Source organism: Canis aureus, chromosome 12 (genome assembly GCF_053574225.1).
Source record: "Canis aureus isolate CA01 chromosome 12, VMU_Caureus_v.1.0, whole genome shotgun sequence".
In the NCBI taxonomy this organism is placed as follows: Eukaryota; Metazoa; Chordata; class Mammalia; order Carnivora; family Canidae; genus Canis; species Canis aureus.
The window spans coordinates 15396762-15423553 of record NC_135622.1 but is presented as its reverse complement, the minus strand read 5'-3'; the positions used below and the strand labels follow the sequence as shown (position 1 = coordinate 15423553).

Sequence of the window (26792 nt, the reverse complement as noted above, 5' to 3'; positions counted from 1 at the left end):
AAACAAACAAACAAACAAACAAACACAAAAAACCCACATCAAACTCCCTGAAATAGACACTAGAATTGGTGGTTGCCAGAGGCTGGGGCATTGGGGGATGAGGAGATGTTAGTCAAAGGGTACAAAATTCCAGTTGTAAGAGGAAAAAAGTTCTGGGGAATCTAAGGTCCAGCATGGTGACTCTAGTTAACAATACTGCATTATATACTTGAAAGCTGCTATTAGATAAAGGGCTAGTATCCAAGATCTATAAAGAACTTATTAAACTCAACAACAAAGAAACAAACAATCCAATCATGAAATGGGCAAAAGACATGAACAGAAATTTCACAGAGGACGACATAGACATGGCCAAAAAGCACATGAGAAAATGCTCTGCATCACTTGCCATCAGGGAAATACAAATCAAAACCACAAGGAGATACCACCTCACACCAGTGAGAATGGGGAAAATTAACAAGACAGGAAACCACAAATGTTGGAGAGGATGTGGAGAAAGGGGAACCCTCTTGCACTGTTGGTGGGAATGTGAACTGGTACAACCACTCTGGAAAACTTTGAGGAGGTTCCTCAAAGAGTTAAAAATAGATCTGCCCAACGACCCAGCAATTGCACTGCTGGGGATTTACCCCAAAGATACAGATGCAGTGAAATGCCGGGACACCTGCACCCCGATGTTTATAGCAGCAATGTCCACAATAGCCAAACTGTGGAAGGAGCGTCGGTGTCCATGGAAAGATGAATGGATAAAGAAGATGTGGTCCATGTATACAATGGAATATTACTCAGCCATTAGAAACGACAAATACCCACTATTTGCTTCGACGTGGATGGAACTGGAGGGTATTATGCTGAGTGAAGTAAGTCAATTGGAGGACAAACATTATCTGGTCTCATTCATTTGGGGAATATAAAAAATAGTGAAAGGGAATAAAGGGGAAAGGAGAGAAAATGAAAATATCAGTGAGGGTGACAAAACATGAGAGACACTTAACTCTGGGAAAGGGGTAGTGGAAAGGGAAGTGGGTGGGGGGTTGGGGTAACTGGGTGATGGGCAATGAGGGGGGCAGTTGATGGGATGAGCACTGGGTGTTATGCTATATGTTGGCAAATTGAACTCCAATAAAAAAATAAAAAAAAAAAAAAGAAAGCTGCTATGGGAGTAGATCTTTAATGTTCTCACCATAACAGTAAGAATGCTACTACCATCAACAAAATGGTAATTATGTGAGTTAAAGGATGTGTTAACTAGTGTGGTAAACATACTGCAATATATACATGAATCAAGTCATCACATCACGTATCTTAGACTTACACAATGTTATACGTCAATTAAATCCATGGCATTCTCATAATCGATATATGCATATCGCTAATTAATTAACTGCTAAAACATGCAATGGCACAAAATTCAGTAAGTATAAAAAGGCAAAAAATTAGTCTTTGTCCTACCTCTGTAGGTTAGTCACTCAGTCCTTTTTCCAAAAGGCAACCACTATTACCGGTTTTTTTGGATATCCTTCCAGAGATATTCAATGCATATAAATGTATATGCATCTATTTAGGCACAAATACTTTATAAATACTGCATGTGGTAGCAGTGTACACATGCTTCTGAAACTTGACTTTTTTTAAAGTCTAATTTAATATGCCTTAGTATTCTATTATTTCACTCTATTACATAAATTCCTAGAAATGGGATTGCGTGGATAAAGGGTAATACCCCAAATAAACATCTTATTTCAAAATATTCATATCTTATATTTTAGATATCTTTATTTATATTTAGGTTTCTAACAAAAACAAGCTTGACAAAAGCATACAAATTAGTGGGGATTCTTTGCATCTTTTATATCTGACTCATCTATATTGCAATCCGCTATTTTTCTTTCCTTTTTTAGTATTATGAGAAACTTCTTTCACAACTAATTTTCTCTTAATGTTTTAACTTGAGCATAATGTCTTTATTCTGGAGGCAAGCCAGAGCTGCTGCTTTTTTTTTTTTAAAGCTTTTATTTATTTATTTATTCATGAAAGACACAGAGCAAGTCAGAGATAGAAGTGGGCTCCATGCAAGGGGCCCAATGTGGGACTTGATCCTGGGACTCCAGGATCACATCCTGAGCTGAATGAAGGTGTCAACCACTGAGCCACCCAGGGCGTTCCAAGTCAGAGCTTCTGATCACTTGGTGGCTTTATTTATACTTTTATAATTACTCTTATTTTTTTGGCCTTACCGTTTAGACCTCTGAATCATTTCCTTCTTCCCAATAGGCCTGCTCTTTCGGGCATCCAGGAAACCTAAGCATGAGAAGAAGGGATTTTCAGTGGATAGTGGGTTAATAGGGAAGGGTGTTGAGCTGTGAGAAGGCGCTGCTAGAACTTGATGCCTCTACCTTGAGCAGCCAGTACTGGGCAGTGAGCAATGACCAAGGTCAAGGCCAAGGTTAGACTGTGGGGACTGCTGACAGCAGGCTCTTGAAGACACAACATGCTGTGGCACAGACTAAACAGTGTGAACAGAAACACTGGCTGGTTTGCAGGTAGGGCTGTGATGAAAGCACTAGGTAGCATTTCACAATTTTCACAGCGTTCACATATTATTTTATGGCGATCTTACACCTAGCAGAATGTTAGGAGTACAGTCTGGAGGGTTTAAATCCCAGCTTATCAGATGAATAATCTTGGGTAAGGGACTTAAACTCTTGTTGTCTCTGTTTTCTCATCTGTAAAATAGGGGTATTAAAAGCATCTACTCCAGAGAGGTGTTACAAGCATTACACAAGAACAATGCCTGGGCAAAACACATAAGGGTTACTATTATTATTATTATTATTATTATTATTATTATTATTATTAATTATTATTATTATTATCACCACCCTATGAGATAGGCAATCCTGGAATCAGCCCCATCTTTGAAGAAAAAAACATACTTTTGGAACTAATTTGCTCACAAACACATGGCTAGTTTATAAAAGCATCATTCTTACTGCACACTCTGATCTCTAAGACGCAAGGGCAAGAGGACTTGGCCTTATATGCATCACGAAAGTGCTGAGAGCTACACAGGGTAGGTTCTGCTACGTGAGGAAAGTGGGATCTCAGCAAGCATACAGTCCCTTTCTGTCTCTGTCACTGGCCGGGCACTGAGCAGTGCTCCCTGGTGTGAAGTCAGTAAGAAAGCGAAGAGCCGGAGGGTACCTTTCTTCGGGAGCAGGTGTGTGGGGTCCCGGTAGCCCTGCCATTCTCTTGAAACATTGAACAGTGCCTCTCGCTCACTTTCCAACATGTTCTGCAGCTTCCTCTCCTGGACTATCAGCTTCAGACGCTTTATCCGCTCCCCAGAGCGGGAGATGAAGTCAGGTCTGTGAAGGTGAAGGGATTCCTGAAGAGAGAAAAGGCCCCCAGCCTCATGTTAATGATGCAGCTTATTTTCCAAGGGCCTAGAAAACAGTGCCTGACCAAAAGTGGTTTGAGGAGCCTGTTTCTTTTTTTTTTTTTTTTTTTTCCGAGGAGCCTGTTTCTAAAGTGCAGAAAATTTCTGGAGTTGAAGAATAATCTAACAACTCTCTGTAGGGGAGGGCTCCAGTAGGAAAGCCAGAGGAACCAAAGGATGCCTTTGGAATAAGCTAAGAACTAAGACTGTGGCAATTACAATTCTTCCAAATGTTGATGGGCTAGAGCGCAGTTCATGTGCTATTTTAAATTTCCCTTCAAACAAATACATTATTAAATGACATTTCTTTCAGCTGCCAAGGTACATATAAAGAAGGGATTTTGTGCCTTTTAAATCCTGTGCTAAGCAGAAATAGGAATTATTTAAATGAAGGAACACACATAGACTGACACAAATATCAAACCTCCAGAGCGCTCTTCATGCAGATATCTACAAACCCAGCATCACCAAACCCAACATTCTCCCTCCTCTTGCCTTGTCCCCAGGTACTGAGGGCAAAAACAATTTACAATGGTTAACAGGCAAGTGACCTTTGATTAATGATGACAATGGGAAGAGATGAACTGTGGAAGTGCAAGAAATGAGTGTTATGTGACTGTTCTTCAGAAGGCCAAGTCACAAATTTAACATCTCTGCATCTCCCTTTCTGATCCCCTTAAACATATGGCTGGAAATAACTCAATGTCACTGCACCTGTAGGGTTGCTCTCACAAATGGCCTCAGTCGCTCTCTGTCTGGGCCTGCTAGTGGCCTGTGGCCATCCACGTGCTGTCCCTGCCAGTTCTGTTCCCGTAGAGGTTCCCTCCATGGTTTGGTGTTGGTTATTGGTGCAAACCAGCAGATACCAGGGCCATGAAGCTTGGGTAGGTTTTCCTTCTTAGGTTCAGACTTCACGTTTTCCACAGGAACAAACCATGATACTCCTATGGGAATTATTTTTAAGAAAGAAAAAAGATTTTTCATTCTTCTCATCAAAGACATGTGTGTAATACAGGCTCTTGAGGGGATGCAGCTATCAGAGGCCAGCATGATGTCCTGGAGTTTGCTTAACTGCAAGTATGACTGTAATTGGAGTGCTAGATACTTTGAAAATTTGCCAAGGTGGTGCTGGAGGAGATGGGGTCAAGAGAGAGTCACTTAGAAATAAAGAATTTTAGCATTGTGAGAGACTTGAAATTCACTAGTTCTTTGCTACAAAACTGGAATTAGAAACTGACCTTCAGGGATGCCTGGGTGGCTCAGCGGTTGAGCATTTGCCTTTGACTCGGGGCATGATCCTGGAATTGAGTCCCACATTGGACTCCCTGAACAGAGCCTGGTTCTCCCTCTGCCTCTGTCTGCCCGTTTCTCTCTGTGTCTTTCATGAATAAATAAAAATCTTAAAAAAAAAAAAAAAAAAAAGGAAGAAAGAAACTGACCTTCACAGCAACTGTGTTTGTTCTTCCTTAACTTTTTGTCCCCAAGATAATTGGTGAGAAGTCTTTTCTCTTCTATTTTTTCTTCTGACCAAGAAGTCATGTCACTGTCCTCTTCTATCCTAGCCTCGCTAGAACTTGGAGTTGGGAAAGTCATCCCAACATCACGAGTGTGTTTTTTGACACCGTTCACGATCTCCAAGTTACCTGAGGAGAAAGATCCACAGATATCCTGGGAGCAGCCTTGAGATTTAGAGGGCATGTGTATTCGATTTAGTAGATGGAAACTTTCTAAGCCTTCAAAAATGCAGGCTCCTACCTCCTCTGGATGGTGTGGAGAGATGTGAGGGAGAGAGATAGAGGGAAGGGGAGGGGGACCAACGGGAAGAAGGGGGAAGAAGACAGAAAAAGGTTTTTATTTCTAAGTCAGGTTAGATATTAGAGGGGAAAAAACAACTAACATGGATTCAGTGGGTAGAGGATTTCAGTTCTGATTACAGGTGAGATATTTAATGCTTATAGTCCTACTGACAGGCATCCAGGTAAGGACGAGGTTGACATATAAAGACAAGACTTAGGGGGAAAAATCAAGGGAGAAGGTTATTTTTGTTATATAAAATCAAAGGATATAGAAATACATAAGGGAAAAGCCTCTTTCCCACTTCTGTTCTCCATTCACTCAGTTTGTAACCCCATAGTTTCAGAGAAATTTTTGCACACATTTAAGCGTACTTTATTTTTAAAGTACTTTGCTTTTTCTTTTTAGTTATCAATGTTGGAGATCTTGTCATATTAGCAGAGAGTGCTTCCTCACCCTATGTTTCATTATATGGATGCACGATAATTTATCTAAGCATTTGGCTATTGATGGATATCTAAGTTGAATTAAATTCTCTGCTCTAATAAATACTTCAATGGTTAATTCTGTACACTTGTCATTTTGCACATATGCACAATATATCTATGGGTTAAGTTTCAAAAGTAGGGATCCCTGGGTGGCGCAGCGGTTTGGCGCCTGCCTTTGGCCCAGGGCACGATCCTGGAGACCAGGGACCGAATCCCACGTCGGGCTCCCGGTGCATGGAGCCTACTTCTCCCTCTGCCATGTCTCTGCCTCTCTCTCTCTCTCTCTGTGACTATCATAAATAAATAATAAAAAAAAAAAAAAAAAAAAAAAAGTAAAAGTGCCAGGTCAAAGTTATCTTGATAGAAACTGCCAAATTGCCTGTCATAGGGGTTGTGTTCCCAACCTGAATGTACGAGTATCTACTTCTTTACACTTGTGCCCTCAAACTAACTATGAAATAGATTTTTGCCAGTCTGATAGGTGAAAAATGGCATTTGAGTATAGTTTTAATCTTCATTTTATTGTATGTGAGACTGAGTATCTTAACCTATGTTTAAAATCTATTTGTATTTCAATGGAAATGGTTAAATTCAGGTAATTTACCTGCTTGTACGGCTTTGTTTAACATTTGTACATTTTGCATGTTGCAAAGGGTAGAGCTTGAGCTCCAGAAACTACTGGTAGAAGATGAAACAGAGTCAGAAGAAATCACATGGTCTGCCACCTGTAAAAACAAGAGACCCTGTTATTACCTTAAATCACTGGCATAGTCAACCACAGCATAGGAAAACATACAAGCCACCAAGAGCCCCTTCTAATTCAATTCCAGTTGTTGATATCAAGTTGCCAGAAAGCTTCTGACAATGGGAACATGCTATTGCACAATTTGTAATGGGGAAGTGAATGCTGCTGTGGTTGGATACGGGCCTGAGCTGCTGTAAAAAGGTAAGGCATCAAGACTGGGTATGTTCACAGGACTTGAAAAAAATCTGAAGATCCTACTCAAAGATTAGCCTGGTGTGTCTTCAGAATGAAATGCTAAAGTTGTTTTTTTTTTTTTAATTCTAAAATTTTGATGAGAGATAAAGAGGGCTAGGAATGACTAAAGAGGATGCTGGCTGCAGAGGGCGCCCTCCAGTAAGATCAGACTCAGATACTTCTACATGGGTAAATACAAAGAGCTGCAAGGCCCCATGAGAAGTCCCAAATGACTGGAGTATTTCAAAAATTATTAAAGAACCCAAGACGCCTTTATAATTATGTTCAGAGCAAAGAGGGGCAACTTCATGGGTTGAAGATGGTGGAATATTAGTGAATGACAAAAAGATAATCAAAATGTAGTAGAAAACAGTCTCTTAAACTTATCACAACAATCTGCTGAGGGATGGGTCCTAACCTAGAACAGTGAGTTAGAGTCTCTAGGGGAGGGGTCTGAGTACTTATATTTTTCATAAATGCCAGGTACTTATCTACTTAAGCAAGTTTGGTAAAAGTGAATTCACGGCTAAGTCAGGAAAGGAAGCAGAATGATTGCTCCCTGAACTAGATAAACTATATTCCAGGTCTCTCAGGAAACTGCAACAGTTTCTTTGAAAAATTTGAAACAGAGGAGCGATTTTAGATGTCTGGGGACAAGAAATGTTTTAATTTTCAAAAAGATAAGCATTGCGAACTGGTAGGTTTAACAATAATGACATAAAATTCTAGAATGGATCATCAATCTAATAATTTGCAAGCATTTGGAGGTCAAAGAAAAGATTAGCACATTTCAGCTACTGCTCAGGAAGGTAGGCAGAACGATCACTGCCAGGTTAGCCTGTTTTTGTTTTTTTTTTTCTAGTAGATATCGTCACTAACTGGTTAAGCCAAAAGAATGTGTAGTTGAGTGCAACTAGATTTGAATAAAATGACAAAACTTCTTGTGATATCTCTGAGGGGAAGATGAGTTACATGGGTTAAATGATAAAATAAACTGGTAGAACCATAATGGGTTGAACCACTCTTACCCAAATATTATCAACATAGAGAGAGAGGCCTTTAGTGTACATTTGACTGCAACTATTTACTAAGTGCCTGTTGTGTCCAGTTACTGGGTTTGCTCTATTCCTTCTTAAAATTTTATATATCAGTGTCTTGGAGGTATGAGAAGCAGGTTTCTCATATGATGCATATCTGGGAGGGCCTAAGTCATTTAGGATCTTTGTCAAGATCCAAAATAATAAACAGGAATGATGCCAAATCAAACACGGGATAATTGTAAAGCCCCACACACTAGGCAGGAGGAACAGCAACTCTGACACAGTAGAAACAGCTTTGTGTTTGGAGTCTCAAGATCTACGCCAGTCTCAGATCTTCCCTTTACTAGCTGACTCTACTTGAGCAAGCACTGCATTCTCTGTAGCAGGTTTCTCAGCTCAAAAAGGGAGCACCTTCATTTCTGAAAGTACAGAATTGTTAGAAAGAACCAGTGATTTAGATTATAAACTGTAAAAAACTAACATAAAACTCTGAGCCTACTGTGATGTTAAAAAAAACCCAAGATGTATGAGTATAAGGAAGAGTGGTGTGAAAGATAAGCCTGACAGGCAATATACTATCCCTTCTTTGCAGCTGTAAGAGAAGAAAGGACATTAGGTACTGAAAGGACTTTCAGGAGAGATTGTTAAGTATAAAAAGCAGAGCTGCCAGGTTTGTGAGCTGCCAGGTTTGCCAGGTAGAAAACATATGCAGCTATTTGCTTTTTTATGGATAAAACACCTGTGAAAAGAATAGAACCCAGATTGGAAAGAACTTTTTTTTTTTTTTTTTTTTTAGAAGTACAACTTTTAATTTGTAAATGACATGATCCTGTCCATAGAAAATACTAAGGAATTCATAAAGAAGTATTAGAACTAGTAAATTTAGCCAGATTGGGGATATAAAATTAAATAGATAAAACATTAATTGGATTTTTAAAAAAGATTTTATTTATTATTTCAGAGCAAGCCTGAGTGCTCCCACAGAGGGAGAAACAGAATCCTTGCTGAGCATGGAGCCTGACTAGGGGCAAAATCTCAGGATTCTGAGATCACGATCCAAGCCAAAAATCAAGAATAAGATGCTTAACTGAATGAGCCACCCACAATCAATTGTATATCTGTATTTTAGCAATAAACAATCAGAAAATAAAATTAAGGAAACAATTCCATTCACAATAGCATCAAAAAAATTGAAATATTTAGGAATAAATTTAACAACAGAAGTGCAAGGCTTGCACAGTGAAAACTATAAAACATTGGTGGGAGAAATTAAAGATCTAAATAAATGTGAGACAATCCACATATGCAATTTTTTAAAAAAAGATTTTATTTATTCATGAGACAGAGAGAGAGAGAGAGAGAGGCAGAGACACAGGCAGAGGAAGAAGCAGGCTCCATGCAGGAACTCGATCCTGGGACTCCAGGAACAGGCCCTGGGCTGAAGAGAGAGGCAGAGACACAGGCAGAGGAAGAAGCAGGCTCCATGCAGGGACTTGATCCTGGGACTCCAGGAACAGGCCCTGGGCTGAAGGTGGCGCTAAACCGCTGAGCCATCTGGGCTGCCCTCCACATATGTAATTTAAAAATGGGCTCAGTCCCTGGGTGGCTCAGTCGGTTAAGTGTCTGACTCTTGACTTTGGCTCAAGTCATGATCTCAAGGTGGTGAGCCTACTTGAGAATTTCTCCCTCTGCCCCTACACTCTGCTCTCTAAAAAAAAAAAAGATGAATTCTCTGGTATATAAATTATACTTCAATATAACTTAAAAAAGATCTCTGTGAAGATATGCAAGAACTAAGAATGAGTAACACTGAGCAGCTCTGGAAAGGAGAGCTAGGTACCTAGGACTAGGACTGGGAAGGAGACAATAAAATATTCTTTTATATGTTGAAAATTTTGTACGTGATTGTATTCCAGTTTATTTTTATTTTTTTATTTAAAATTTTTAAAAAAGATTTTATTTATTTACTCATGAGAATACACAGAGAGGAGAGAGAGAGAGAGAGGCAGAGACATAGGCAGAGGGAGAAGCAGGCTTCATGCAGGGAGTCTGACGTGGGACTTGATCCAGGGTCTCCAGGATCACACCCTGGGCTGCAGGCGGCGCTAAACCGCTGAGCCACCGGGGGTGCCCTGTATTCCAGTTTAAGAAGTGAAAATAAAACAAAAGCCTACAGAAAAGAGTGCAGCTATAGAGGTTTCATGGCTTTGGTGAGCTCAACAGAAGTAAGGCATATATAAGGCTTAAGAAATGTCCTACCCACAGAAAGGAAGGTGATAAATCTGCTCTGTCTACATGCTCTCACCATCTGAAGCACAACATGCTTAGTTCAAGGAGACATGTTTAAAAATAGGATATCAGCAAACAATAAAACCAGGGAAGCTGCCAATTTATAGGAAAGGGGAGTGGAAAGCATGTCCTGTGAAAAATGGTTCACAGTGAAGACCTGAGAGGAAATACTTCCGGGAAGGAAATGGGAACCCAAGAGGAAGATTAGCCCTATTTCTTGTGCCTTTTTTAAAAAAATTTTATTTATTTATTCATGACACACACACACACACACACACAGAGAAAGAGAGAGAGAGAGAGAGAGAGAGAGACAGGCAGAGACACAGGCAGAGGGAGAAGCAGGCTCCATGCAGGGAGCCCGACGTGGGACTCGATCCCAGGTCTCCAGGATCACACCCTGGGCTGCAGGCGGCGCTAAACCCTGAGCCCACCTGGGCTGCCCTTCTTGTGCCTTTTGAAAGCAAGGCTGGGAACAGAGCGAGGGAGTACAATAATCGGAGATTTTGGATCTCCAGAAATTAAGACCTTTGATAATGGAGCCTTAGACACATAAACAAGCTGCCCATGCACAATGAGGGAGGGTGGAGCTCTCTGCAAGCAGAGGCTAGGGTGCCTCATGGCACAGATGCAGCAGAAATGACAGTCCCTTCCAAGCCCAACTCTCCTGAACATAGAGGATACAACCAGTCACGCTATGCACCACTGATTTGATTCAATGAGGAGCTTGGTGTGTGTTTGTTTCTAGTTCAAATCTCTTTCAGATTAATTCCTGCCTATAAAAAGTCAAAACATTTAAAAAATAGAACAAGTCTAAAAATAAGTTCTCTCTCAATAAAATATATTTAGTTAGAACTCTAGGATGGTGAAAATCCAAAGGACAAGTGTTTTCAAGGATGTGGAGAAGTTGGAACCCTCACATACTGCTGGTGGGAATGCAAAATTGTGATATTTTGGATAAGAACAGGGCAGATCCTCAAATGGTTAAATGTAGACTGCTTATGCCCCAGCATATATCTGCTCCCAGGCATATGCCCAAAAGAAATGAGGACATACATCCACACAAAAACTTTGTAAAGGAGTATTCACAGCAGCCTTGTTAATAACAGCCAAGGAGAAGAGATCCAAATATCCATTTACTGGTGAGTGAATAAATAAAATATGTAATGGAATATTCATACAATGGAATATTATTTGGCAATAAAAAAGAATGAATACACTGCTACAATATAGAACTTTGAAAAACATTAAGTGAAAGAAGTCAGTCACAAAAGGTTACATATGGTATGATTCCATGTATATGAAATGTCCAGGATAAGCAAATCTACAGAAACAGAAAGTAGATTAGTTACTTAGTTACCACAGCCAGGGGCTGGGGCAGCTGTGAGAGGTTGGGAAAAATGCAGAGGGACTTTGCTAATGTGTACTGGGTGTTTGTAGAGGGCGTTGAAAATGTTTTAAAATTAGATTGTGGCGATGGATGCACAACTCTGTGAATACTAAAACCCACCAAACTGTACATTTTAAGTAGGTGAATTTTATGGTATGTGAAAAACCTCAAAAAAGCTGTAAAAATGTATTTATTTTCCAAACTGAAATAATGTAGATTATGAAGACTTATTTGGAGAAAAAAGCTTATGTTCTCTGGTCCTACATCTGCTGTTTCTAAATCAGATATAAGAACAATGGAAGGGGACCAACAGTGTCATTTTCATATAATAAAGCATGAACAATCCCAACAAAAATGTGGACACTGCATGTTCTTGGTACAATGTAGCACTACACACACTATGGCTGGGGCCAGCACAAACTGTCAGAATCATGCAATCATGCAATGTTAACTTCTACAGAGTCACAACAATAATCACAATGCGCAGGTCTTACTGTGTCTGACAATCTGTGCTGATGACCCACCAAGGGACAGGACATCTGTTTTGCTGAATTCATTAAGGATGCCGTTGGTAAACCAAGTCTCAGCTATCTCCTCAGATGATCTCATCATCCCTTAGGGCCTGGGTGTCAATCAGCTTACTCAGTCCTCTGCAATGAGGCTTACACAAAAGATTTAAGTGACTTCAGAGCAACTGACATTATCAGCCACCATGGTTTCAAACTTTCTGTGGCAGAGTCTTGGAGGAAGACACATGCTAGCTGGCTGGCTGGCCACTTCTGTTTTAATTTCTATTATTATGATAGCAAACTCACCTTTGGATACCTTATTCCACAACAGGAAAAGAAAATAATTCCTACTATCTCAGAGATATATCAGGCTTTTTAAGTATTTTTAATTTAATTAAAATCTAGGTGAGACTCAATTCCCACATTTATTGATCAAAGATACCTTCAGATAGGCTCCATCCTCCCAAAAGCTTTTCAATTAAAAAATTATTTTTGGGTAGAAATTGAGCTTAGAAAAATATATCCAATGTAGGAGAAAGGCCATGTTTTCTTACATGACCTCATATAGCTATTCTTCATGTAGGAAATTTGTTATTGCTGACATTTTGCCAGTCAGATGCCTGCTTGGAGACGCTTTTCTTTCAGAGGAATGGGTTCATGCTAGTTCATTTATAACCACTGAAGTTTAGGACCAGAGAAACACACTGATAAGACAGATCAAAACAAGAACTATATAGTCTATGGCACAAAGGACAGCCTTTTCTTGTGAAGAGTTTTTAGATCACATGTCAACTGTAGTTTCAATAATAAAATTTACTAACCAATAAAGAGTGACACAATCACAAACTGTCTAAAACACAAAGTTTTGATATATATTTAATTCCTACAGATGAAATTAAAACTTAAAAAAAGCAGGCACTTAGGTGATAACTGTCTATTATTCATCATTATAGAATCAGAACTAGATTTTTTTCCTGCAAGTTTGGTAGATGAGAACTATGAAAAATCCTCCTCAGAACATTAAAATGGCACTGTGTCTGCATAACAGATCCTCAGACGAGTTCTTTTCTTTTGTTAATCTTCTTTCAGACTAGAAGATTTATTTTTTTTAAATTTTAAAAGATTTTATTTATTTATTCATGAGACGAGAGAGAGAGAGAGAGAGAGAGAGAGAGAGAGAGAGGCAGAGACACAGGCAGAGGGAGAAGCAGGCTCCATGCAGGGAGCCTGACGTGGGACTTGATCCTGGGTCTCCAGGGTCACGCCCTGGGCTGAAGGCGGTGCTAAACCGCTGAGCCACCCGGGCTGCCCTAGAAGATTTAATTATTACCTAATTGAACTTGTTAAAATATACCATTTATTTAAGGCTATACATTTCTCTCTAAATATAGATTTAGCCACATCCCTTAAGTTTTGGATATGTACCTTTACTATCTTTAATGAAAAAAAGTATATTTTCAATTTTTAGTCCTATAACCCAAAAGTTTAGAATGAGGTTTTAAAAATTTTATCTATTTAATGATAAAAATTATAGTTGCTAAATTCCAACCTTATTGCATTGTGGTTAGAAAATATAAACTTAGGCATACATCTACTTTGGGGATTTATCAACATTTTGCTTAAGTACAATTAATTTTTGTGAATATTCTATGAGCATTTAGAACAAGTGTGGATGCTATGTCTTGGAAAAAATATAGATATTTTAAATCAAGCTTATTATGTTGCTAGCAAAATTTATCTGTTACATGTCAAAATCTGAAAAAAATTACTCTTGCACTTGTCACATTCTATATTACAACTGCAACTGGATGATAGAAAAATGAATACATTCTGGTTGAAAGCACAGCAATAATTTTGGAAGTCTCTAAAAGACTTTTCCCTCCTTTTATTTTTTTTAAAAAGATTTTATTTATTCATAAGAGACACACAGAGAGAGGCAGAGACACGGGCAGAGGGAGAAGCAGGCTCCATGCAGGGAGCCTGATGTGGGACTTGATCCAGGGACTCCAGGATCACGCACTGAGCTGAAGGCAGACGCTTAACCACTGAGCCACCCAGGCATCCCTCTTCCCTCTTTTTAACATTAATAGGGATAAGGTAGATTCTCAAGATAAGCAACATTTAATTAAAAAGAAAAAGGAAAAAAAAAAGGAGGCAACTTGTGGGCTCAGTCAGTTAAGTGTCTGACTCTTGATTTTGGCTCAGGTCATGAGATGAGCCCCACATGGGGCTCCACACTGGGGTAGGGAGTCTACTTAAGATTCTTTCTCCCTGTGTGGTCCCCTCCATCCCCCTACCTTTGCTCAGGCACAAGTGTGCACTCTCTCTCTCTCAAAAAACAAATAAAAAAACCCCTCTTGGTATAGAAGTTTATATTTCCAATCTTCCGGCCAAACTAGAAATTATTGGCAGAAAGTGGAAATAGAGGAATTTCCATGTGTTGCAGTTAGGATATGGACTGGAAAGCAATTTGGTACTAATGTAGGAAACTTATATAGCTTATGATCTAAGAATTCCACTTCTGGGTATATATGCCAACAACAGTTTCACACAGATCCAATGGGGGGTATGGACAAGGGTGTGCCCTCCCATTATTTGTGGTGACGGGAGCTGACAACAACCCGGGTGCCTATTATAGGGAAAGTAAGTCAGTGAACTGGTAGATGCACCAATGCTGCATTATGCGACTACCAGAAACCTAATTTTATATATGTAGAGCAATGTAGATAGATGTTAAAAACACAATGCTTACTGAAAATAAAAAAAATCGTATACCTTTTATATAAGTTGAAAACACATGCACACAAACAATACACATTTTGATAGAACTCTTGTAAGCCAAAAGATACTTGCATGACAAGACCAGTTGCCTATGGAAAAAGATGAGTGAGGATGCAATGTGGGGATATATTTTTAAAAAGAGGCCACGAATCTAGGAGTACACATTTAACTCAACCTTCAGCACCTAAAGTTAAAATTTTAAAAAATTTATCTTGGCATAAAAACAGTGTGTAATACTTTTCTAATCCTATTCTTTCCCTCTGCTTCTAGGAGGATTTATTATGACTAGATTGGAGGTACAAATAGGTATTTAAGGCAGAAACCAGAACACAATGAAAAGCTTGAGAACCTCCCTTTCCAGCTCATAACTAACATTCTGTGCTTGATCAGTCTGGCTTACCTCACTTTTTTTTATTAATGTCAAATAAAACATGCTTCTTGAAAAAAAAAAATCAAAAGACACATTATAAAGGAAAAAATTTCTAATTCCATAATTTTAAGATAATTTGTTAATATTTGTTCCAGTCATATACACACATGAATATATTACATATATGGTTTATATCTTGCTTTTTATCTCTTAACATATAATGACACTGATCTTTTGGGTTCCAAGATACTGCTTTTGACTGTTGTTTCTTTCCATACAGGAGTGTGATGGGAAGACTGATATGAAATCAGTCTGTTTTATAAAAATCTAAGAATTACTGGTAAACATTTACTAAATATTACTAAAGCTCTCATTTTATTCTCTTGTGGAAGCCTCTTTGTTTGGCAGTTTGTGGTGTTCATTTGCCCAACTGCTGGTACCATGGGCCATTGGAGGTAGTAAGAGGTCAAAACCAGAAATAATTCATCTTCAGCTTTTTCTCCATGAATGATGATAAACTTGATTTTCATTTTTCGTAGAGACAGTAGTAAATTACCCCTCTTCTCGGACCTTAGTACACAACCAAATACTGAGAAAAATAGAAGGGGAAAGGAGGGAGAAAGAAAAAAGAGAGGAGGGAGGGAGATCCTGTGTGCCCACAGTGACAAACATGGCAGGAACATGAAAGGGTGGAGGAGGGGAGTAACCAGAGAAACGAGACACACACAGCAACAGACAGTAGGACAACACAGAATGGGGTGGGGAGGGGAGACCACAAGTGTACAAAGAGTGGGTGCACAGAGGCAGAAAGAAAGAATAGAGGAGCAGACAGCCTGCAAAGACACAGCAGTGAGAGGGAAACAGGAACTGTAGCACACAGACACAGTGGAGAGGCACGGGGTGGGGGGTGGGGAGCACGGCAGCTGCCTTTATCCCCTTATGTTGACTTGTTGACTTCATATGTACAGAGTTTAAAAATGTCCCAGGGACACATGTTTAGGGAAAAAAAAAGCATTAGCACAACTAAGGAAACCTGGGCTAAAGACAAGATTGGCGGTTCATAAAAGAAGAAATATTAATGGTCAATAAATACAGAAAGAGGGGATCCCTGGGTGGCTCAGCAGTTTGGCGCCTGCCTTTGGCCTAGGGCACGATCCTGGAGTCCCGGGATCGAGCTCCATGTCAGGCTCCCAGCATGGAGCCTGCTTCTCCCTCCTCCTGTATCTCTGCCTCTCTCTCTCTCTCTCTATCATAAATAAATAAATAAATCTTAAAAAAAGAAAATAAAAGCTCAGCAGGTGTGGTTAAGGAAATGTGAACAAGAGTAGACACTGTAGGGATCCCTGGGTGGCGCAGCGGTTTGGCGCCTGCCTTTGGCCCAGGGCGCGATCCTGGAGACCCGGGATCGAATCCCACAACGGGCTCCCGGTGCATGGAGACTGCTTCTCCCTCTGCCTATGTCTCTGCCTCTCTCTCTCTCTCTCTCTGTGTGACTATCATAAATAATAAAAAAATATACATATATTTAAAAAAAAAAAAAAGAGTAGACACTGTACTTCTGGCCTGATGGCAAATACTAACATGCCTGCTACAGGTAGGTATTGACCAAGTTAAAATTATTCAATACTGGTGAACAAATAATTGATTCAACATTTAAGGAGGGTGCTTTAGCAGTGTGGATTAAACACTTTCAATTCCCAGAAATTCCATGTTCAGAAATGTATCTAAAAGAAATAGAAAAATTCATAAAGATGTAACAGGACTACTCATCAAAGTGCAGACTATGATAAAGAAAAATTCATCAAAAGAATTTAAAGATCTGCCATTAGGGAACTGATGAGATAAGTACTGTACTTGTGTAATGGAACCCATAAAGCCACTAAAAATGGCTACATATCTGTATTAAAATAAATAAAATAATTAAAATAAACAAAAAATGTCTACATTAAGTATAGAGCTTCAAAACAATATACATAGTATGATTTCATTTTTTGACTGTTTCTCTCCATATATGAGCATGACTGTAAAAACTATAAAAATGGAAGAAATACTGGTTTACATGTAATTAAACACTAATAAAACTCTTGTTTTATTCCCTCATGGAGGCCTCTTCTTTTGGTATTTAGCTACATTATCCAAGATCAGCAGTAGGTATGTGAATCATAAAATATACAGCTGGAAACTCATTTGTGAAAACATTAACCATGACTATTTCAGGATGATGAGAATTATGGGTGATTTCCAAGGTCCTTATATTATCTGAACACTTTATATTTAGTAAGTTTTTTTACCTTTATACTCAAAAGAAATATTTGACAAAAAAGAAAACTTTTGACAAAATATTTGGTGATAAAGAGAAAGATGCAAAGTGGTAGGAGCATCAACAGAAACTATCCTGACAGGCAAGTCCTCAACAGTCTGATGAAGAAACATAAGCATGGTTCTAGTTGAGAGGAAGGAGCCTACGGAAAAAGGAAGACATGAATACAAGAGAGACAGAGAAATACTGAGAAAATACATGAATGGATTTTAGAAAAATATGATGGCACACAGGCTTAATGAACCTCTTCTTCCGTAACTGAAAGATGTGGAAAAAAAAAAAAAAGTGAAAAGAATATTCAGAATCTAGGGAGCTCAACTCATACCACAAAAATTCCAGAAACACTGGAGAAAAAACTGGAACCAAATTTAAGGAATTTTCCTACACAAAGGATCATGCAGAAGGGTAAAAGGAGAGTCAATTAAATTCAAAATACTGCACTGAGAAGAGACTGAGGCAATTAGTGGCTCAGAAGAAGAAAAATATCCCAACTGGAGACATGCTCTTAGTGAGAAAAAATAGCACCTCCTGCCAGAGCCAGAATGATTTACTATATACCCTCTTTTGGCAAAGAAGTCAGAAAAAGGTCTGGAAAATAGTCTCTTTACTCTAAATATCTTAGGTGCATTACTAACATTTGCCAGAAAAAAATAAGAACATAGCCATATCATTGCCATTGCCATGACAATGCCATGAAAGCAGTCACCAGCTTACCCTTAAATAGTACAGTAACAAAACTCCAAGGGCATGTCCCAAAGAATTAGATACCTTCCCTACTTCCACACTTGGTAAGGTGGCCACCAGCTTCTGACTTTTATAACAATGGCAAAGAAAAATGTCATCTCCTGTAGCTGGGCGGTTTTAGAATTATCTACTATCTCCCTGCTTTTCCTAAACTCTGATGGGCAAAAGAAATAGAAGAAATACACAATTAGCCTTTCAGTTTATGTCCTGGGATGAGGGTCAAAGCAGTATCTTGCAACAGGTAATAAAACAGGATAGAGAATTCAACCACATTCCTTGTGGGCAAATAAAATGGTTTCCACAGAACTGTTCAGAGACAAAGACAAGTAATCTGAAAACAAAAGACAAAGACATATGAAAGGAAAAAAAGAATTAAAAAAAAAAAGAATTTATTTTGTAAGGAAGTTGACCCATTTCAGCCAATAATTTATACTCTCATTCTAGAGAAAAATAAAAAGAACATGAGCCTAATGAAATAGATTGAAGACAAACTAAAATGAGAGGAGATTAAAAGGCAGTTAACAAAATTAACACAATTCATCAAAAAACTAATGAGTATCTCCTCAGTGTTGGAGAAACAAGGGCAGTTACTAAAGAAGAAAACTGAGGACAAAAATAATAGCATTATACCACTGCAATAGAAAACAGAAGTTTTATTAAAAACTAAGAAAACTTAGCCAGTGGAGTAGATCACAGATTGAGAAAGTCTCCTAGGGACACCTGGGTGGCTTGGCGGTTGAGCGCCTCCCTTTGGCCCTAATCCTGGGGTCCTGGGATCAAGTCCTGCATTGGGCTCCCTCATGGAGCCTGCTTCTCTCTCTGCCTATGTCTCTGCCTCTCTGTCTGTCTCATGAATAAATTAAACCTTAAAAAAAAAAAGTCTCCTAAAATGCAAAACAGAAACAGGAATAGACATATTTCCAAAGAAAATATGTGGATGGCCAACAGACCCATGAAAAGATGCTCAACATCACTGATCATCAGGGAAATGAAAATTAAAACTGCAGTGAGAGATCACCTCACACCTTTCAGAATGACTAAAAACAACACAAGAAATAATGGGTGTTGTCGAGGATACAGAGAAAGGGTAACTCTCTTGCACTGCTGGTGGGAATGCAAACTGATACAGCCACTGTGGAAATCCGGAGACCCGGGATCGAGTCCCACGTCGGGCTCCCTGCATGGAGCCTGCTTCTCCCTCTACTTGTGTCTCTGCCTCTCTGCCTCTCTCATGAATAAATAAAATCTTAAAACAAAAAAAAAAGATGTGATATATACAATAGAATATTAATCATAAAAAAAAGAATGACATCTTGCCATTTGCAATGACATGGAAGGAGCTAGAGAGTATTACGCTAAGTGAAATAAGTCAGTCAGAGAAAGACAAATACCATATGATCTCACTCATGTGTGGAATTTAAGAAACTAAACAAATGAGCAAAAAGAAAAAAAAGAGAGAAGGGCAAACCAAGAAATAGACTCTTAGAATATGATCCTGGTGGGAATGTAAAATGGTACAGTCACTCAAAAAGGTTAAACAGGGAGCTACCATATGGTCCAGCAATTCTATTACTAGGTATATACCTAAGAATATTGAAAAAATATGTCCACACAAAAACCTATATATTAATGTTTACAGCATTTTTATAATGGTCATAAAACAGAAACAATCCAAATGTCCATCAACTCATGAATAAACAAAACATTGTATATGTAAATGGAATATTATTCACCTGTAAGAAGCTATGAGTATTGATTCATGCAATAAAATGGAGGAATCTTGAAAATATTATGTTTAGTGAAAGAAGCCAGACACAAAAGGCCACGTATCACATGATTCATTGATATGAAATGTACTGACAAGGTAAATCCGTAGAGACACCAAGTAGATTAAGGGCTGTAGAGTGGGGAGAGGTAGAAGAGGCTGAGAAACAGACATAGGGTTTCTTTTTGGCGTGACAAATATGTTCTGGATTTAGTAGTGACGGTTGTATAACCTTCTCTAAATATACTAAAAACCATTGAATTATGTATTTGAAAGAGTAAATTGCATAGTACGTTACTTTTATTTAAAAAAATTAATAGATATTGACCAATACTGAGACATACTATAGGAAAATAACTTACATTAAGAAAATGGTAAGAATCCAGGAATGAAATCCAGAAGCTCATAGGGAAAAATATATAGGGGTTGCCTCTGACACAGAAACATTAAGTGCTTATGCTCAAGAAAGGGGAGTAAAATTGAAAGAATTTTGAATTAAGGATTACCCAAAAGTTTTATATCCAACCAAGTTGTTTTTATGTAAAGAGAAAGATAGTCCCAAATTGTAAGAACTGAAGAGATGCTCATTCCTGAACAACTGTTTAAAAAATAGCCAAACAACAGAATTATTTAAATAGACCCATAGTTTATATGAAAAGGCTTTTATCTACTGGCCTGTATTCAAAAATATAATTAATATAAAATAGTGATTTTGCTTACAATATGGAATAGGTTATAATTCTTGAAAATAAAGCTAGTCAACATAGTAGTAATATTACCATAATGAAATGAGACAAAATTCACAAAATACTGGTAGGCTGAAGGTAAGTATGTGTGTGCCTTAGTGGGTGGGGAGAAACAGGACAAATACAATCAGTTTCTTAACTTTTCATATGATGGAGTCAATAGATACTATTTTATATCTGAGGGTAATGAGAAAGTGATTTAAGCATAGTATTTGATGAGATTATTTAATGGCTGCTAAGTTACCAGAAACAATTCAATAGATGTTGAACTCTTGGAAACAAACAGGGTTGCTGGAAGAGAGGTAGGGAGGGAAGGATAATTAGGTGCTGGGCATTAAGGAGGTACTTGATATAAGGAGTACTAGGTGTTATATGCAACTGATGAATCACTAAATTCTACCTCTAAAACTAATTTAAAAAATTCAATTCAAAGGAAATCATATAGCAATGAACAAAAGACTGGAAACAGTAGGAAACCATTAAAAATGATAAAATACCCTGAAGAACCAAAACAATTTTGAAAAAGAACAAAGCTGAAGGACTTACACTTCTTGATTTCAAAACATATTATAGTACAGTATGGTAATATAACTGTGAGTACTGGGATAAAAACAGACAAATACATCAATGGACTAGAATAGAGAGCCTAGAAAGAAATCCTCAGGTTTATGGTCAAATGATCTATTACCAAAGGATCTTTGACCCTTGAAAAGATGCCAAGACTACTCAAAGGGGAAATTTATCTTTAACAAATGGTGCTGAAAAAACTAGATATCCACTTCCCAAGAATGAAGCTGAGCCTTACTTTACACCATCTAGAAAAATTAACTAAAAATGGATGAAAGGCCTAAACATAAGACCTAAAGCCATAAAACTCTTAGAAGAACACATAGGGGAAAAGTTGCATGGCCCTGGACTTGGTAATGATTTCTTGGATATGTCAGCCAAAGTTACAAACAACAAAAGTAAAAATAGACAACAAGGATTACATCAATATTACATCTACGCATCAAAGGACACAATCAACAGAGTGAAAAGGAAGAAAAACTTATATATCTGATAAGAGGTTAATATCTAGAATATATAAAGAACTACAGCTCAATGACTATAAAAAATAAATGACCAAGGATGAGCAAAGGACTTGAATAGACATTTCTTTAACAATGATGTACAAATGGCCAACAAGCATATGAAAAGATGCCCAACATTACTAATAATCAGAAATGCAAATCAAAAACACCATGACACTGCATACCCAGTAGGATGGCTGCAGCAGCAGCAACAACCAGGAAAAGGCAATGGCAAGGACATGGAGAAACTGAAACTCTTGTGAACAGTTGGTGGGACAATTAAAATGGTGTAGCTGCTGTTGAAAAGTATGGTGATTCCTCAAAAAATTAAAAATAGAATTACCATATGATCCAGCCATTCCACTGAAAACAAAGTCTTGAAAATGTATTTCTCTAACCATGTTCACAGCAGCATTATTCACAATAACCAAGAGGTGGAAGCAACCCAAATGTACACTAAGGGATGAATACATAAACAAAATGTGGTACATACATACAATGGAACATTATTCAGCTTTAAAAAGTAAGAAAATCCTGTCACGTGGTGCAACATAGATGAACCTTGAAGATTATGCTAAGTAAAATAAGCCTGTCACTAAAAGACTCTGATTCCACTTGTATGAAATTATCTAAAATCCAGTAGAACCAGGGGCTCAGGGGAGAGGGAAAGAGGGAGTTGTTTAATGGGTATAGATTTTCTGTATTATAATATGAAAAAGTTCTGAAGAATTTGTCTGATTCATGACAATGTGAATATATTTAACATTACTGAATTTTACATTTAAAAATGGTTTAGAATTTTTTGTAATGTGTTTTTTAAAATATATTTTGAAAAGATTTTATTTTGGGACGCCTGGGTGGCTCAGGGGTTGAGCGTCTGCCTTTGACTCAGGGCCTGATCCCAGGGTCTCATATCGGGCTCCTCCAGAGAGCCTGCTTCTCTCTCTGCCTATGTCTCTGCTTCTCTATCATGGATAAATAAATAAAATCTTAAAAAAAAATTTTATTTCTTTGAGACAGAGAGAGAAAGAGAGAGAGAGTGCATGAGCAGAGGTAGGGGCATGGGGATAAGCAGACTCCCCACTGAGCACAGATCCTGCTGCAGGGCTCAATCCCAGGATCATGGAATCACAATCTAAGTCAAAGGCAGATGCTTAACCAACTGAGCCACCCAGGCCCCCCGTCGTGTGTGTGTGTGTGTGTGTGTGTGTGTGTGTGTGTGTGTGTGTTTACCACATTAAAAAGTTCACTTGCCTCAGTATGAAATGGCACTTTGTATAATAAACACTTAATAAACATGAGAACAGGAAAAAGTAATAAAAATAATAAAATTTAAACCAAACATATTTGTTATAATCTTACAGTTACGTAGAATAAATTTATCCAAAAAGAAAAATGCTCAAATTCAGTGGAGGAAAAAGTTAAATTCAACTAGATGCTACTTACACTTGAGCAAAGTGACCCAGAAAGGCTCAAATTAGAAGGAGAGGCAAAAAGAAACTGTGCAAATGTAAGTTTTAAAAATTGCATGGGCAGCCCGGTGGCTCAGTGGTTTAGCGCCGCCTTCAGCCCAGGGCCTGATCCTGGAGACCTGGGATCAAGTCCCACATCGGGCTCCTTGCATGGAGCCTGCTTCTCCCTCTGCCTCTCTCTCTCTCTGTCTCTCATGAATGAACTAATAAAATCTTAAAAAAAAATTGCACTGGATGAAGTGGAATCAAAGACAAAACATTAAAAATGGAAAACAAAACTTGCTTTGTATGATTTATGGTATCACAGTGAATAAAAAGTGTCATGAATGTTTATGTGCCAGACATAAACATATAAACCTTAAATTACCACAAAGATAAATCAACCTTCAAATATACTCTTTTAAAAAATCTTCTTTGCCATCTCCCACTTGTTTACCATCAATACTTTAAGCTTATGTGTCTATCCAACTCTTGTGCATGACAACACTGTACCTTTTTTTAAGTAAGCTCTACTCCCAAGGTGCGGCTTGATCTCATGACCTCTAGATCAAGAGTTACATGCTGTGCAATGAGCCAGCCAGGTGCCCCTAAGTATACTCTTTCAAGTCATTAACAGACCAAGGAAACCAATATTTGGGAAGAATATAACTAATAAAAGTGAATGGCTAGATATAATTGGAATGTCATAATAAGGAGACTCCACTTCCTTTATAACACCGTTGGAGTACTTGTCTGTGCATTGAGCCATGAAGAAAATCTCTATATATCCTTAAAATAGAAAAAGAACTGAGCACAATCTCTGATCACAAAACTTTAATAAATCCATCTTTAAGGAAATTAAAAAAAAAAAATCCCCTAAGCTTTCCTCTGGGGTCAAACAGGAAATCCAAAGCTACAATTATAGAATACCTAGAAAGTACTACTAATAAAAATACCACAAATTTAAATCTGTTAGATATATATCTAGTTTTCACTTAGGAATCTAAATAAAGAGTTGGATAAAGCAGCCCTCCCCTCCTTATACCACCACCACCAAAAATAGATCAACTTTAAGTTGATGACTTTTCTTGGAGCCATCAGAAAGTTGAGGTCACAAGTCAATCTTGGTCCAAAATCTAAGGAGAAATTGTTGCCTTCAGGGAGATAAGAGACATGAGCACCAGATTATCTGGAAGAGATATAGCTGGACAACATTAAGAAAGATGGAGATTGGATTAGGTAGAGACCTAAGAGTGTGGCAAGCGTGTGAAGCCCCTGGAGGCTACAGAAACTGGGGGAGTCTGTACCTTCTTGCTGGCTATTTCTCTATAAACTCCACCAGGAAAAAGATTGAAGAGTTTTATAAAAGTGTCTGTTACAGTGCAGACCCAGGAAATAGGAACAGTAGCTGTTGTGGGAAGAGTACCAAACAATCTTGTAGGGATGTCAGTAGAATAAGGACTTCCAGGGACCTGTCCCTTCCCTAGAAACACCAAAAAAAAAAAAAAAAAAAAAAGAAAAAAAAAAAAAGAAACTGGCAAGAACTGTTAAAAAAATCAACCTAATCAGAATTCCAGAAGATAGTCAAAGGTTTATGGCAACTAAGTGAAAACTTAAGTAGAAGCAAGGCCACTTAATCAAGATAGGGGAGCACTGTGGCTTTTAAAGTACCCTTCCCAGTCACGGCATTGAAGACAGTAGCCTGTATGCATAGTGCAGGTACATGCTTCTAAAGGAAGCACAAAGTATGTTGTTCCTAAGGAATTGTTTCTTTGGATAATTTGAGTATTCCCTAAAGGACTGACACAAGGAGCCTGTCTTTGTTTCACTAAACTTGGAACCCTTTAAGGTCATTTTAAAGGATCCAATTTCTTTGAAAACACTGAAAACTAAATGAAAACAGTATTACTGCATATGGAAATAACTAACCATTAGGCACACTGATAGGGAAAAAAGCAGTGAGAATTTTGGGGAAATGGGGTTTTGAAAATCTCTCATGTACCCCAGGGAAACCAGAAAATGCATGAATGCATGTACAGAGAAGACCTGAGAAGACCATAAAGTTTCACAACTAGCTGATCTGTAGGTTCAGTGCAAGCTATAATTTGGCTAAGGCAGAGTTGTAAATGGCCTCACCAAGCACTGGAGTCCCTAATACACAGATAATCTACAAAAAACTGCAGAATTTTCCCCCTTTCCCTTTCCCCTTTTCCTTTCCTTTCCTTCTTTTTGGCTTTCTCTTGGTTCTAGATACTTAAGGCAATCTGTCAAACAATTAAAGATTTTATTTTATTTATTCATGAGAGAGAGAGAGAGAGAGAGAGAGGGAGAGGGAGAGGGAGAAGCAGGTTCTATGCAGGGAGCCTGATGTGGGACTCGATCCTGGGTCTCCAGGATCATGCCCTGGACTGAAGGCGGTGCTAAACTGCTGAGCCACCGGGGCTGCCCCAATCTGTCAATTAGTTGACTAATGAGCTAAAAAAAAAAAAAAGACACACCAGAGACCAAAACTACAGTCTGTATAAACATAGTTCAGAAAAATCATTAAACATGCCAACAATTTTAACCCACAACAAGCAGTAACAACAAGCCCTAGGGAAAGAGGAGGACAATCTGATTCCCAGAGTTACCACATCATGATATTCAAAATGTCAAGTTTTCAACAAAAAATTACAAGGCATCCAAACAAACAAGAAAGTATGGGACACTTACAAGAAAAAAAACAAAACAAAACAAAAACAGAAACTGCCTGTCAGGAAGCAGAGACATTGGACTTACTATATGCTTTTTTTTTTTTTTAAACTGTATGAAGACTTTAAATCAACTGTCCTAAATATACTTGAAGAGCTAAAGGAAACCATGGACAAATAAAAAAGAGGAATGATGTCTCACTAAATAGAGATCATCAATAAAGAAAAATAAAAAGGAGAAAGTAGAAATTACGAAGCTGAAAAGTAAAATAACTGAAACAAAAAATTCACCAGAGCAGTTCAACAGCATTATTTGAACAGACAGATGAATCTGTGAACTTGAAGACAGCATAAATGAAATTATCCAGTCTAAGGGACAGAATGAAAACAGTAGTAGAAAAAGAAAAGTGAACAGGTGCCATCAAGCTTACCAACATATGCAGGGTGGGAGTGTCAAAAGGAGAAGAGACAGGAAGAGTCAGAAAGAATATCTGAAGAAATAATGGTTGGAAATTTCCCAAATTTGATAAAAAATATGAATCTAAAACTGAAGAAGTTCAATGAACTCCTAGTAGAACAAACTCCCCACCAAGACACATAATAAACTCTTAAAAGTCAAAGATAAAGAGAATCTTGAAGCAGTAAGAATGAAGAAACTTGTAATACAGAAGGACCATAATTTAACTGCCAGTTTCTCATAAGAAATGATGGAGGCCAACCGGCAATAGGATGACATTTAAAGTGATGTGAAAAACTGAAAAAAGAAATCTGTATCTGGCAAAACTATCTTTCAAGAATGAAGGTGAAATTAAGACATTCCCTGATTAAAAAAAAAAAAAAAAAGACATTTCCTGATAAACAAAAGTTGAAAGAATTCATTACTGGAAGACTTGTCCTATAAGAACTGCTAAAAGTACTCCTTCAGGCTGA

General features: G+C 38.1%; 1 protein-coding gene across 1 annotated transcript in view; it reads right to left on the bottom strand.

Moving 5' to 3' along the window:
• Positions 1-26792, bottom strand: part of ALMS1 (ALMS1 centrosome and basal body associated protein) — a 216461-nt gene that overhangs the window by 3913 nt on the left and 185756 nt on the right. Inside the window, exons 19-23 of the mRNA XM_077842914.1 lie at positions 6326-6446; positions 4879-5082; positions 4154-4383; positions 3205-3388; positions 2238-2301 (exon numbers count right to left, since the gene is read on the bottom strand). Of these exons, the coding sequence (XP_077699040.1) occupies positions 2238-2301; positions 3205-3388; positions 4154-4383; positions 4879-5082; positions 6326-6446 (803 nt within the window). The remainder of the gene's footprint in view (positions 1-2237; positions 2302-3204; positions 3389-4153; positions 4384-4878; positions 5083-6325; positions 6447-26792) is intronic.